This window comes from Rhipicephalus sanguineus, chromosome 10, assembly GCF_013339695.2.
Source record: "Rhipicephalus sanguineus isolate Rsan-2018 chromosome 10, BIME_Rsan_1.4, whole genome shotgun sequence".
Classification (NCBI taxonomy): Eukaryota; Metazoa; Arthropoda; class Arachnida; order Ixodida; family Ixodidae; genus Rhipicephalus; species Rhipicephalus sanguineus.
The window spans coordinates 145,811,117-145,825,861 of NC_051185.1; the positions used below are offsets into that span (position 1 = coordinate 145,811,117).

Below are 14,745 nucleotides of genomic sequence, written 5' to 3' on the forward strand. Positions count from 1 at the left end.
ATTTGCGCTTGTCGTTGTTGACTATGTCAGTGCAAAATGTCTGAAGGTAGACCGTGTTGTCCTTGATTGGTTGCTTGCTGGATGGTGTTTCATCGCAGGAATCAATCCCGTTAGAAGAAACGCACACTGTGGTGCTTCTTGATTTTCCTGTTGTCGTCGTGGTAGCCTTGTAAGTCGGGTCGCACATACTTGAAGCGTGTCTTCCGCGGCAAGAACTGCAGGTGAGCTTGACTCGGCAAACCTTCGCTCGATGTCCTCTTGACGTGCAGCGGAAGCACCGGTTGTCCTTTTTCAGCTGCTCTTTCTTGACAGCAAGAGGGATATCGGCGCTGCAGCTTCGCGTCCCATGTTGATGAGTGCGGCAGAAGAAACATTCCCACCTTGCGACAGACGAGGCGTGCAAAACTGACGCCGTTGGGATGCCACCGTGTGTGCTGTCCGTGCGATCTTCAATGGAAGGCCTTGGATGTGGGAACGCGTGCTGCTCTCTGCTTTCTAGCTCCACCCGCATGAACAGCAAAAGATCGTGCAGCTCGGCGTCCGACGCAGCTGACGCATCTGCTGGTGCACCCGAAGAGGAGACTTGAGCAGCACGTACATCAGAGGGCCGTGTCAAGGCGCGTTGTCGTTTTGCTCGAGTGAAAGAGATACTGATGTCGCGCGGTAGAGCCTGCTGCAAGATGTCGAAGAGCATAGATGAATATGTCAGAGTGGGCACGTTCAGGGCTCCAAGGCAGCGAATATTCAGTTGCGTGGCATCATACAATTTTCGAAAACCGCGGATGTCATTGGTTGATGTCACGTTCGGAAGATTCCTCAATGCTGTCAGATGGTGCTGAATAATCGTTGTTTGTTCGCCGAATCGTTCCTTCAGCATAGCCACAGCGTCGGCGTAACATGATTCGGTCGTCGGCAAACCCGCGATCGCTGCTGCTGCGTCACCGGCTAGGAAACTCTTCAGGTAATAGAATTTAGTGGAAGGCGTCAGGTCGTTGTTGAGATGAACAACTTGTTCGAATTGCTCCCAAAAGCCTGTCCACTGTGCGACGTCACCTCTGAACGTTGGGATATGCAGCTGAGGTAACCGGGGCGCCATGAATCTTGCGGGAGCCTCATTTCTGAAAGCCGGTTCTTCTGTGCTTTCACCACTGGGAGCTTGAGCATGGCCGTTCCGATCTCTCTCCATTAGGGATATTCGGCATTGTAGCTCAGCAAGGATGCCAGCGGCTTCATCCTGGTATTCAGCTATAGCTGTATATTCCTGTTCGATATTTTCTGCCGGAATATACTGCAAATATAGCTCGTCGATCTGAGAGCTCTCCGTTGCTAGCCGCGAGTCGTTCCTTTACAGCTGAGAGCTTCGCGATGTCGACGTCAGCGGAGTCAAGCAAGAGTCGCGCTTCTTGATTTATCTTCGTGTTCTGCACGCGTCGTGCAGATCGCTTGCCTTTTAGTCGATCCATTGGGCGAACAATGCTGCTGGCCGAAGTCGTTGTACCAACGCCGATCTTCGCATCTACGATCCGTCGATTCCTCACCGCCCGCGACGCGAAGCGAGAGTAGATTCCTGGTCGCCGTGCGTAGAAGGAAGGCGCGTCCGCACGCGGGTTTTCGGCACCAAAATGTAGACGCTACGGTATTAGCGGGTACAGAAGAACTGAGCCAGGAGCTATCGTGTCGCCATGATAGAACGTGTTCTCACTTCTTCCTCTTCTTTGCCTTTTCTGGCTGGCTGCGTTTATTTATCATTTTCTACATACGGAGCACGACGCCGTTGACGGCAAGGACCAGCCGAGACTGTCCATATAATTGTTATCACAATAAAAACGTTATGCCAGCTTCGCCTTAGTGATGCTAAGCCTGAAGGAAGAGAGAGAGAATAAACTTTATTTGGCTCTGGAGCTGTTCTGCAGAGCGCTGTTCTGCAGAACGCCTGTGGATGGATCCTCAGTCCAGGACTCCCACGGCCTTTGCTGCCCGTCTGGCGCGTTCAACCAGCCAGATCTGGTCGTCCGCTTCCCGGCTGGACAGCGCGGGTGGCCTTGTTTATCTCTCTGCTTCATTCTCTCTCAGTTTTTGTTTCTCTTTATTACTCGCTTTCTTCCTGTTTCTGTTTTGCTCTGTTTTTTATATATCCTTTTTGTGTCTGTTTCTTTTCGTATATTTCTCTGTCTTCCTATTTCTATCTCTTTTTCTATCGCTTTTTTTCTGTATTTCTTAATCTCTGCTTCTATATTCTCTTTCTTTCCATCTCTTTCTTTTTCTCTCTCTTTCTCTCTGACGTGTTTCACGTGCTCCATTTCGCCGAACAGAGTTTTCGTTCAACAATCGCACCTGCTGTACTCGGCAATGAGGCTTGTCCAATTCCTGTGGAGCATACCCACCTGTGGAGTTTTTAGGGGCGAAGCTCCTTAAGGCGGCACCCGTTCGTCCCTCGTAGTCGTCGTGGTCGTAGTAGTGAGTAACAAGTCTTACGCTTTGACCTCCAAGGTGGTGCCGGTGGGAGATTTCTCCTGTGCGTTGTTGAACAATAAAAAATTCGCAGCGTGCGCGTTAACTAAAAGCCGAATTCTTCTGTCTCTCATTCCCCATTAGCAGCCATTGGCATGTTCCAGTAGGAAACGTTAGTAGAAGTAGAAGTGTAAGTGTTAGCTAAAAGCCGACTTCTTCTGTCTCTCATTGCCATTAGCAGCCATTGTTTACCTCCAAGGTAGTGCCTGGTGAGATTTCTCCTGTGCGTGATTAAACAATAAAAATTTTGTTCAAAACGCCGTTGATTGATGAAATAAACCAACGAAAGACGCCAGATGTTTTGTAAAAGCAGAACGAAAGAACGCCAGATGTTTTTCTTAAAGTGTAGTAGTAGTAGTTGCATGTAGCCACCTCGCCCGATCGTCAACGGGCGAGGTGGACCGGCAACGGCGCGAGGACCCTGCCGTACGAGAGTTAAATCACACTAAAAGACATACTTTGCGGGCGATACACTCTAGTGAGCTTTCAACTTTTCGTCTTAATGTACATGATAAAGAAATTATTTCTACGAAAAACGCAAGGCACACCTTGAGCAATATGTTTGGTTTTGGGACGCTAAATGGAACCATGAGGCGATGCGAAGCCGGAGCACTTGCACGATCGCGTTCCGTTGGCTTTCGTTGGGCATGCTACCGACCTCGCGTCGTGGAACGCGCGTCCTGTCTTCCCTCTAGCCTTGCCTTTAATTCGCACAGGGCGAGCGGGGAATGCGGTCGCTCTTGGCGCTCTTTCGCTCGTGAGCGGACTTCTTCCTTGCATTTCACCGATCACAAGTGATAATGAAGGGACCACGTAAACCAACAGTACAATAAAAGTTTGATGTTTAATATATACACGATGTTTCACACTCTTTATATTATGTACTGGGCGCATTTCACGGAAGAGTTTCACGGTTTACAGATGATTCCCTCCGTAGCTTCGCCCCACTCATCATCATTCACCCCGTGGATATGCTGTGATTTTTTTTTCAACACCATACAAAGTACGGCGAGCCACGACGGTTTCGCTGTTTGTCCTACACACAAGTGACAAAACTTTGTAGGCAAGGCACCCACTTTTTTAGGAGCTAGCTCGCCAGGTTCTTATTAAGCTGGGGCAATGTCCCGCGTCGCAAGCGTAACCTTAGTTCCATAGGCGACCGCTACAGGTGCAGCTCGCGCGAAAGAGAAGTCTTCTTCCACTTCTTCTTCGAGCGCCTTGATGATGACATTAAAGCAGGCAAAACCACATTTCCTTGATTTCCTCGACCACATGTTCGGCCACAGCTGCAAGGTCTGCAACCGTTTGTGGTTCGACAACAACATGACAACAATCGCTACTATAAAAACGTGTAACGTCTTTATATGACAGAAGAGGAACTGCATGGAGCATTCACGGTTTACCCGATTATCTGCGAGCCAGCTCTTCAATCATCATTCACTTCGTGGATATGGCGTGATTTTATTTCGACGACCATTCATGTGCTACCAATTAGCCCAGCCCAACCATGCACGTTGTTGAGTCAAATTGAAGGAAAAGTCGGACTTCAAGCTTCACGTCGAAACTTCAGAAAGTAAACGGTGCCGTTATCCTCACTTATGATACACCCTATTGCGGGGAATCGGCGCTCCTGTGAACGTTGGGCTGTCGCGTCGTCAATCGTCTTATGTGACGCGCCTTGATCGTTTGTAGTAGAGTGACTTGTCATTTAATTCCACTTGGACATGATCCTCCACCATGATCTGGCTCTCTGAGCTGTACCCTCTCATGTCTAAATCGACGGATGCCCATGGTTGGACAGATCGGTCGCCTACCCGTCTGCCTAGCCAGAGAGACTCTTTAGTGTAAAACCGAAGCGCGGAGTCACGGTTCCGTAGCTATAATCGCCTAAGTATAATGACCTAATTAATCATTAAGGACGTAAATATAATGTCTATAGACGTAGACGTAACGGCAGGGACATTTACGAGCTAAAAAAGATTAAAACGTCATATCTTTTAAACATGAAGCCGGAAACTTGAAATTGGATTATTTGGTTAAGAAAAAAACATTTTAAGGCGCACTTGACCAACACGTTCATGTAAATGATTTCAAATCAGGCAACTCAGCCAGAAATTATTAGTAAAACGAAAAAAAAGATATTCAATCTCTCGATTCCTTTCTCTGAACAGGCAACAACACTACTGCTCTACCCAACGCTCACGCTGAAGCTGAACCAGCACCCACTGCTGGGCGAGTTTGACACGAGCAGCCTCACAAAGCTCTTGGTGGCGGGTGGGACTGTCACAGGTCATCTACTGCAAAGCATCACGAAGAAGCTGAACCTGAAAGGAATAACACAAGGTTGGCAAAGTTCACTTCCCTAAGTAAGCATGGGAACAAATATTTTAGAGAGCGTGAATACATCAGGCAGCGCAGGATTCTAAAAAAAAACCTGAAATAAAATGGACCTGAATGCGAGGTCACGTTGAAAACTCCTGCAGGCCAAGTATGCTACGTCGTCAAGGTCAGTCCATCAATTCATGCAGATCAGCAATCCTTTGCGTTTAAATTTATTCTAGCACAGCCGTCTGCTTCCGCAGTACAATACTGTACGTTTTATTTGCATCAATGCATTACGTATGTAAGGTTAAAATTGAAGTGATAACACTTGACGGTGTTCCCAAGGCCTTTACAGCAGGAAGCAGCCAGAGGCAATTGTCATTCTCGTCGTGAATAACAACGTGAATTCAGCTCATCTTAGGCACTGTGCGGAACGGACTCTCCCTTTCATTAACGCTAAGGAGGGCACAGGCCAAAGCCTATGCTCACACGTTTGATTCACTGTTAGTGTACAATGTTTTAGTCACCTTTAATTCACCTGTCCCAGTGGCCTAGTCGTTATGATGCTTGATTGCTGACCCAAAGGTCGTGGGATCGAATACCACCCTTGGCGGCCGCATTTCCGTCGCGGTAAGATGGTAGAATATCGTTTACATAGATTTAGGTGCACATTAAGGAACCGCATTTGGTTGAAATTTCCGGAGCCCTCCAGTGCGGCCTTTCTCGAATCATGTCGTTCTTTTAGGACGGAAAACATCAAAAATTGGTATTATACTACTTACAGGCGTGCACAGGGTTCTCCGTTAGGGGGAGGGACACATTTAGCCGCAGTGCTTACCTCCCCTAAACCCGCTGGTAGAGAAAACTAGCTCTGCAATAAATTTTAATGAAGCCATGGTGTGCTTCTCACAAAGGCCTGCCATCGGTGCCCGGCTTTAAAGTGTAAACATGAGAAGAAAGGAGTTATTTATATGCAACATCAGGACTCCTCGGGCACCATCATGCTAAAAGAAACGCCAGGCCTGCGCGAAATATGCAGCATAGTCGCAGTGAAAGCTGGAAGTGCGACATTTATAGAGCCCATTGTAATCTCTGTTGGGGCTACTAATACAAGTACCCTTGCAAGGTACCCATTACGTCATAAATGATAATATTTGTGATGTTGTCAAGCGCCCACTACGCCATTATTCGTCATTCTGCGGGGAAGCCAGGTACCCACTACAGAGCTGTAAGACATTATGCGCACTTTGTTGACCTGGCGGCTGATCACAATGAAGAAATATAGCTGAGCCCCTTGTAATAGGTTGAAAGCTTTAAACGACCCCCTTGTTGCGCAATTAGCATTGTGTGACGCCCGGTTGTTATTTAACTCTTCTACCACGCTATATTACATATCTTAATGTGGTTCCTTCCCGACATGAAGCCTGTATAGGGGATTTTTGCAAAGGTGTTTCAAACACCGGCATGGCTCTCTGGTAGAATACTGGGCTGCCACGCAGAGTTCCCGGGTTCGAATGCTGTTCCATTCTAGATATTTCTTCTTATTTCGCGCTATAGCGGTTATGGATACCGGTGGCGGCGGCGGACAACTACGGCGCCAGAAACGGCTGCTGTTGTGATCTCATAACAGCTTTTGCTGTAAAACATCGAAGCCACAAGCCTACGCATTATAAAATAACGTGAAAGGTACGAGTGAGTAAAGGTAACGGGCAAAAGTGGCACCCGCTTTCGATGATTACTCGGAACGGCCGCCCTCCTGCGCACGCCTATGATATTACTCACCTTTAATTCATGTTACCTTTAATTCGTTTAAATCACGTTAAACCTGATTCGTTCTTGCTTTATGTTTCATCTATATCTGATTGCTTTATTGAAGTTTCGTTCACATTTAACCCTTTGACACGCTATGTACACAATTGTGTACATCACTTGTTTTTGTCATTTGTGGCGACTAGGGGCTAAGAGAGAGCAAGATACATTGAGGTTTACATGAAATGAACCTCCTGCATAATACATTTGTCCTCATTTACCTTCATTTTGCAGTGTACTGTTGTATATAATCAGTTTGCTGAAGGCCCTACGCAGTTCGACGAGTCGTTCGACGTGCCCCTACCCGCGAGCCACGTCAAAAGTATAACTTTTCTTTGGTCCAAGTGGATATACCCGGAAACAAATTGGCACTATATTTTTGGCGTAAGATTCCATTCTATTAATGCAAATATGGAGCATGAATGACATCAAAATAAATAGATATTTAGTTACGTTTGAATACGAATTAATTACTGTAGCACGCATAAATTACCGCATTATGCCAACATGTTTGTTTACAATAGAATATCCAGTGCCTTGAAGTAACGTTGCATTGATTTGACGCATTTACAACCAGTTCTTCATAAGTAGCGTCTGAAAGGGTTAATGCACCCTTGATTCCCTTTAGCACACCTCAATTCGCATTCTTTTCACCTTTACTTAAATTGGCACCCGTGAACGCGGTTATGCGCTACGCGTGACTTTCGGTACCATTGGGGCTATGGGCGCCGGATTTTTTATTCATCAGCGATATAAGGGCGTCAATTTAATAACAGCAGAATGAACAAAATAACTGCTTCTCATCATGCACGACTGCTCAAAGAAGAAATGGGTGGTTCTTTTAGAACTTAGAGATTCCGCATTTGAAATCTGTTGTTTGTGAATTGCGAAAAACGTACCTGATAATTAAATGCGTGGCGTTTAGGCTTTATATAAAATGATCACCTCCTGCAGGGCCGAGGTGCTCACGTCGTCTACGTTAACATACACGCCAGTTAATTAATACTAGTAGTGGCTGACAGCTCTTGACGTCCATAATTTTCCTGGCTGTGGATAACGATCAGCCTGGTTAGTGGTATCAGCAACGCTGCTGATGTAACTGCCGTAGGGCCAAGCAAGAAATACTTTCTATGTGCTTTCTTCTTTCTCTCTAGAAAAGGCGTAAAGATCATAACCGGGAACAAGGCTGCTTTTATTTTAAACATCTTTCTACGAGTTCAATTCTGCGAAATCCACACAATAAGGCGCGCTGCTCGTTCCGCAGTGTAATTGCAAATAGCGCCCCCAATATGTCACGACGGGATCACGCGCGCGGCCGCTACTGGTGGCGCTGACTGTCGCAGCACCGTGGCGCCACCCTACCAGCTGCCGAGGCATATAAGCAATCAATTCACAAGTCGCATACAATGCAGAAGGAATACAGGTAGCACAAACAATAGGATCGACTACAATCACTGATGCAAGACACCGAGTTTCCCCGCACTTTCATTCAAACCACCTGCGATTGTGTTGAATATAAAGATGAAAAATGATTCGCGAACTACCCTGCCATGATGCGTTCAAAACACAAACTCGATAATCGTGGCTGTGATGTCAAATGAGTGGCCCATTACGTTAGCATGCCTTGATACTCGAAGGTGAGGAAGTGAAGAGATATGAGCTGTATCGTTGCTAAGCCATTATCGGAAGGGTGTTTCGGTTTCGCTTACATATTGCATTTTAGAGATTGGGCATTCTAGGACATAAACTACATTATGCGTGTCGAAGTTTTAATAACACCATTTATTATTAGCAATTATTAACCATTTATTAGTAATAATTTCATTTTTTAATAGCAAACCATTTATTATTAGTAGTAGTAACCATTCAAGTTGAAGTTAGATGCGGTGCTGTTTGCGATAAGTGAAGTGGTCATATGCTGGCAGACTTGGCAACGAGGATTGTTGCAAGGGTGGCAGCCAGTTGGCTTATTGCGCGCGATTTTTAACGACGTGAGTAGGTCACGCAAATTTTGGGATCTTCTGCAAGTCACACGCGGTGCTTCTGGGAAAGTTGATTTCAGTCGTTCGCTTTGTAGAAGCATGTTATGGTGCTTTCATAAAACGGCATTTACGTGCTGCGCAGGGGCGGAAAAAAGAAAGCAGGCTGTTTATTTTTGGCGCTTAAAAGTGCTTTGCGGCCCTGGTTTTTTTTGATGACGTCATCAATAATCTTGGATGGCTTTTTCTGTTGTAGAGCTGTGCACGGGCCGTATTTCCGAGCCCGAGCCCAGCCCGAACCCGACGGCAAAGCGCTGCAAGCCCGTCCGGCCCGGCCCGACGTACGAAAACACAAACCCGGGCCCGGCCCGGCCCGGCCAGGCTTTTTCAAGGTTCGCTGCGAAAACAAAACACGTTTTATTGAGCATATCGAATATGATCAAACGACACACGACGAACAGTCTCTATTACACGGATTACAAATTGTCGTGCAAAAACAGCAAGCAGTCCAACGATTCCGGCTTCAACGAAGTGCGGCGCTTTTGCATTATGTAGTTCGCCGAACTGAAGTTACGTTCGCTGCTTGCACTCGTCGCCGGAATTGCTAATATCTTTCTGCGAGCCTGGCAAGCTTGGGAATTTTATTTGCATTGCATACCTGCGACAACGCGGCACTTTTGCTATACAAGTAGACGGCCTCATGCCAGCAACAATGGAGTTCGCTCGCCAAAGCCGTCACGTGTATGGCGTATGCCCATGCAAGCGTCAGCTTGCACGATGGTGATCTACGTAGGGTCGCTCGTCGCTGTCGCGTGCATTTTCACTCATATGGGGTTTGGCATTAAATCTAACACGAACAGTCGCGTGGCGCCGTCACTAGCTCAGGTGGTGTTACTTCTCTGTTTGTCGGAGTGCAACAGAGGCAGTTCTTTACCTGCTCCCCTTTTGTTTAAAGTAGCGAATGGAAAGGAAAAGCGGTAAATGGCGGTCGCGGAAAAGGCGCTGTATGCGTGCTGGAAAACAATTCCCGCTCATTCTCTATATTTCGGGCTTGAGTCGGGCTTTGCGCCGGGCCCGAGCCCGGCCCGCTAAAACTCCAAGTAGCCCGAGCCCGGCCCGGGCCCGAGGAGAAAATACGTCGGCCCGCCCGAGCCCGGCCCGCGGGCCGCGTCGGGCTCGGGCTTTCGGGCTACCCGGAGCCCGTGCACACCTCTATTCTGTTGTGATAAAGCACTCCGAAACTGCGCACAATTGAAACTAAAATCAGTTTGTTGGGAACATATTCTTTTAAAACGAAGGGCCTCTTTTAAAACGAAGGGCATAGGGTATGTTGTTGACATGGTCGCTATTGAAAGGAAGGTATTGTTATCAGTTGGCCCGCTGTAAACATTACTGGTAAGTTGGCCTACTCACATTGTCGCTGTTACGTCCTGAAAGTTAATGGTTCGTCCGGAGTAGGTACGAGAGGATGAAATGGACCGATGAGCGTTATTGAAATCGTGAATGAACGATAAGAGATGATCTGCTAGCAAACTGCGCAGCAGACGGGACACAAAGAAGGAACGAGAGGGTCAGACGAGCCCAGACTCACAACTAAGAGGTGAGGTTCACCGTGTTGCCAAACCATGAATATATCACCATTGTACATTTTGAAGTACAATGATTTAAGTGAACAGCTTGTCAGAAATTCGTTTTCGAGTACGCCCATGAAAATATTGGCATAGTTTGGGCCTATGGGTGCGCCTATCGAGGTGCCAATAACTTCAAGGTACCGAATGCGGTTAAATTCGAAGTTGCTAGATTGCGAGAACAATTTTTAAAAGATCATCAAAGTGGAGCTTTCAATTATTTTATCACAAAGACTCGTAAGAGTGAAGCCCGTATTTCATCGGCATGAGGAATGTTCGTGTGTGGGGACGCTACGTCCAGGGTAATCAGGAGCCAATCAGGGGGGGGGGGGCGGAAAGGTCGACGATGTTACACAAGAAGTGGTTAGTGTCTGTGATATACGATGAAAAAGAAGACCGAATTCGGTTACTTACTGTATCTACAAATTGGAAGATCAGTTCCGTAGCCGTACTTATGCCGGAAACGATGGGTTTACCGGGGTTTTCTGACATGTATTTCTGGCAGGAGGTAAAAGTGACCCGTGACCTGACTTAGTGGAACCAAAGAATGCAGAGCCAAATTAGGACTTTTTTGCTTTTCAACAAGGCTAGTTAGTGTGCTTATGAGAACAGATTTAAACTGCTCAGTGAGGTCTCCGTCGAGCCACCTGTAAAAAGTGCTATCGGAGCGCTGTCTAGAAGCTTCCCTGTCATAATTGTGTTTGTTGAGTAGTACCACTGATCCACCTTTATCAGCTGGCCTAATTATGATGTCATGACGGCCTTTTAGCTGCTGCATGGCTGCTCTTCTATTTGGTGAAAGGTTTCTTTTTAAACAGAACCTGTTTGCGCCAAATCTCTAGTACGTCGCGTTGAACGGCAGCGATATAAAGGTCTAGGCACTAATCTCGTTCGGTAGATGGGGTCCAATGTTTGTAAGATAGCGAAATGGAAGTAGGGGCATTACCAGGGTTTTTGCCAAGGAAGTAGTCTCCCAGTCTTAACTTTCTGGCAAAAGTGTCTAAATCCTTCATGATCTTAATTTCACTAAAACCCCCTGTCGCTGGTCAAAAATTGAGTCATTGTGACAATAGCGAGATTTCGTCAACGGAAAGTTCATATGAAGACAGGTTGACTCCGTTACTTGACGATAATGGGTCGCCTCGAGATCTGGAATTATTAGAGTGGGAAGAAATTTCAGCGGTGTGCATCATAGGAGGAGCATGTGGCGTAATAACTTTGTCCAAAAGTTTCTTCCCTTTAACTGCATGTATGTCAGCTCATTGTTTTCGCTGGTAGTCTGCCAGCAGAGCGCATTCACGGGCGGCGTCCTTATGATGAGAAACTAATAGTCCTGCTTGGTTACGAATGAATTTGAGCAATGTTTCGTAATGACGAATGTAAATGCGGACCAAGCCAAAATAAGCCTTCGAGGGCTCCTCGTTCCACGCGACAACCTCAAAACCAGACATGTTAGCTGTGGCAGGTTTTACGATAATTCGCAGGCCTCTCGGTACGATGCCGGCTTCTAAATAAGTATTTAAAGTAGAGATATGCCATTCGCACCAAAGCCGCTTTTCTACAACTTTATGACTTTTCATGAATATTATAGATACAGAATAGTCAGATGAATTCTTACCAGAACATGCAGTTGGTAGTAACTGTACTTGGTTTTTAGAGGGCCGTCGGTGTGACGTCAGTTCTGCGGATCCCGCAACAAGGCCGAAGTGGTAAGAAAGGAAAACTGACAACCACCCTGCGGCTTTGTGGGAATACACAAGAATTTCCTTGTGAAAATCCTTGAGGGTTTCCTTGTGGCTTCCTGCTACGAACGGGTGGTTGTCGGTTTCCCTTCCGCGACCTTGCGGGACCCGCAGAACTCATTTGCAAGAAAAAGATACTTCGCACCGTCCTTGCGCAACCGATTCTGCATCAAATGCCAGAACATGCTAGACATATATACTTCAACAGACGTTCGATTGTCTTTTCTGCAGTGTATGGCATGACAGAATTAACAGGAGCTGTTACACTTTCTACACCAAACCTCATTGATATCAAGAGCGTGGGAAAGCCTGCGGCCTTCATGGAAATGAAGGTATGTATGTAGCTGAAAATCTTATATCCTGTATTCACACTAAACAAAGATAAATTACGGGAACTGAAAAAGTTTCTTGAAGCTTCAATACCTAGTCGACATCCTAAACTAGACCAATATAGACAAGCCATCCACCTTGACAATATATCTTCATGTTCACCTATGCTAATTCGCTAATTTGGTCACAGTTTACACCTCCGAGGCCCAATTGATTGTCCTCAAGGGAGACCTCACGCAAACCCAATGTGAAAGACTGAGTCCTGTAATACAGACACCAATAGAACGATTTTATGCGCATAACTTTGTCGATAGTTATTACCAGTTTGGTTTGTCGTGAGAGCTAATCTATTTTCCAAAGCTGATTACGTGACCCTCCACTTTTGGGAAGTTTTCTTGTACTCAAAATATAAAAGAGCGCAAGTCATTTTTACTTGCGTGATTCATCGGAAGAAACGTAAGTGTAATTCACACGCCATATAAAAACAGCATCAAGAACCAGCCAATTACGGATGTGAGATGATGCTATGACACAGAGCATATTTCGCAACAAGTGTAATTCGGATCTTTTGTTCTTTCGCATGCTATTTGCCGCTGAAACTGCCTGTGCCACATCTTAAGCATCCCAATTACCTGCATTTAGCCGATGACCAGTTCTTATTCCTTCGGTGGCGCAGGCAATATACAGCTTAATGGTGTAGTTCTGGCTTCCAATAAAGAGCTTATTTTTTATTCGTAGCGGTTAATCTTTGACTACACAAAGCACGATTTTATATTATGCACTTTACATATTAAAAGTGGCGAATGATTACACAGCAGGCCCATTTTGTGCACACTCATTAGCATATTCATGATTGTCTTCGCAGGAAGTCGACCCAGAAACCCGGGAATCTTTGGGGCCACTTCAACACGGGGAGATTTGCGTCCGGGGTCCGAGCGCTTTCAAGGGATACGTTGGGCGACCGGAGGAAACGGCAGCTCTTTACGAGGACGGCTTCATCATGACAGGTTCGGTGTCCTATGACGCCTTTCTTTTTTCTCAATAGCAGCAAGCACTTCCCCTGCGGTAAAAGAATGAAAAACGTATGGCAGCTCCACTACTGTGAAACCTGAGGAAGTGCGTCGCACGGGCACCCAGCGATTCCCTTTCGTAGAGTTCCAGAGTTCCCACTGCTCCGTTTACCAAAGCGTCAGTGACGCCAATGTTTGAGGTAAGAATGTAGGGTTTCCCCGGCACGAATATGATCTTCTTAGGAAGATTCGCAAAGTCGGTGTGCGACATGTGCGCTACTTTTTGCTGCGCTTTATCGACTTCCTGCCTGTTACGGCGGTTGAGACACGCGTCGTCTGCCGCAAATTCCATCAGGTTGATTCCTCCATCAGACGATGTTTTCCCATCAGTCACGTAGCGACGCAGCGACGCGCCGGCGCAGGGGGAGGGCCGTTCGCTCGCTCGGCGAGGCGGTGGCGTCCTCTCTTGAGCCCCGCCGCAGTAATTACCCCATGTTGCCGAAACGTTTTATTGGTTTTATCGTAATTAATGCGATATTTTGGCTATTTTTGTTAATTATGTGATTTTAGACCTTCTTCCTTCATTTTAACCCGGAATTGAAAATTGCTAGCCTTGTTGTGGCCTTATTGAGCGCTTTACTGTAAGCATGACCACGCCACAGGAGATGGATATACGACGTGCCGGGCCCCTAAAGTGCCCCGCACTTAGAAACCCTCAGTAGCCAGATAGTTTCTCATTCTTTCTCGTTAATCGTATTCTGCCGCATAACGGGATACGATTACCACCCTTTCTCCCAAATGCGTCCTATTACCAATACATCTCAAGCAAACATGAAGCTCTTTCAAATGATGACAATTTCTAGTGCCCCAGGGGCATGACAGCATTACTGCCAAGATACTGAAATGTACGCAAGTATTTTCCAGCTCTGCATTACAAGAGCTTTTACGGAGTCTACTACAGACAGCTCGCTTCCAAATAATCACAAAATTGATGAAGTACATCCGGTATAAAAGTCTGGCAGGCGCTCTTATTCATCCGACTGTCGTCCCATTTCGCTAACAAGCATTGCCTGCAAGCTCCTAGGACATATATCGTACCCGCAAATAGCATGACATCTTCGTAATCATTCCTCCTTTTTCCACAACCAACATGATTTTCGGCCTGGCTTATCACGCTATGCACAGCTTTTTGAATTTCTTACTGAACTTGACTTAAACTTAGACTCATCATTTCAAACTGACTTGATCTACCTAGATTTTGCCACAGCTTTTCACTGCGTTCCCCATCAGCCACTTTGTCGAAGCTTTCATGCCTCCAATACATATTTCCGGTAATCCTTGCTCAGCTACTAATGGCGTGATATCTGTAGTACCGCATTCCGGCCTTGGTCCTCTCCACTTTCTCTTCTTCATA

At 46.4% G+C, this 14,745-nt stretch overlaps 1 protein-coding gene across 1 annotated transcript in view; it reads left to right on the forward strand.

Annotated features, from left to right (window-relative positions):
* LOC119406799 (luciferin 4-monooxygenase-like) overlaps window positions 1–14,745 on the forward strand; it is a 64,523-nt gene that overhangs the window by 41,148 nt on the left and 8,630 nt on the right. The window contains exons 3-5 of the mRNA XM_037673534.2: window positions 4,683–4,854; window positions 12,223–12,323; window positions 13,187–13,328. Coding sequence (XP_037529462.1) covers window positions 4,683–4,854; window positions 12,223–12,323; window positions 13,187–13,328 — 415 coding nt within the window. The remainder of the gene's footprint in view (window positions 1–4,682; window positions 4,855–12,222; window positions 12,324–13,186; window positions 13,329–14,745) is intronic.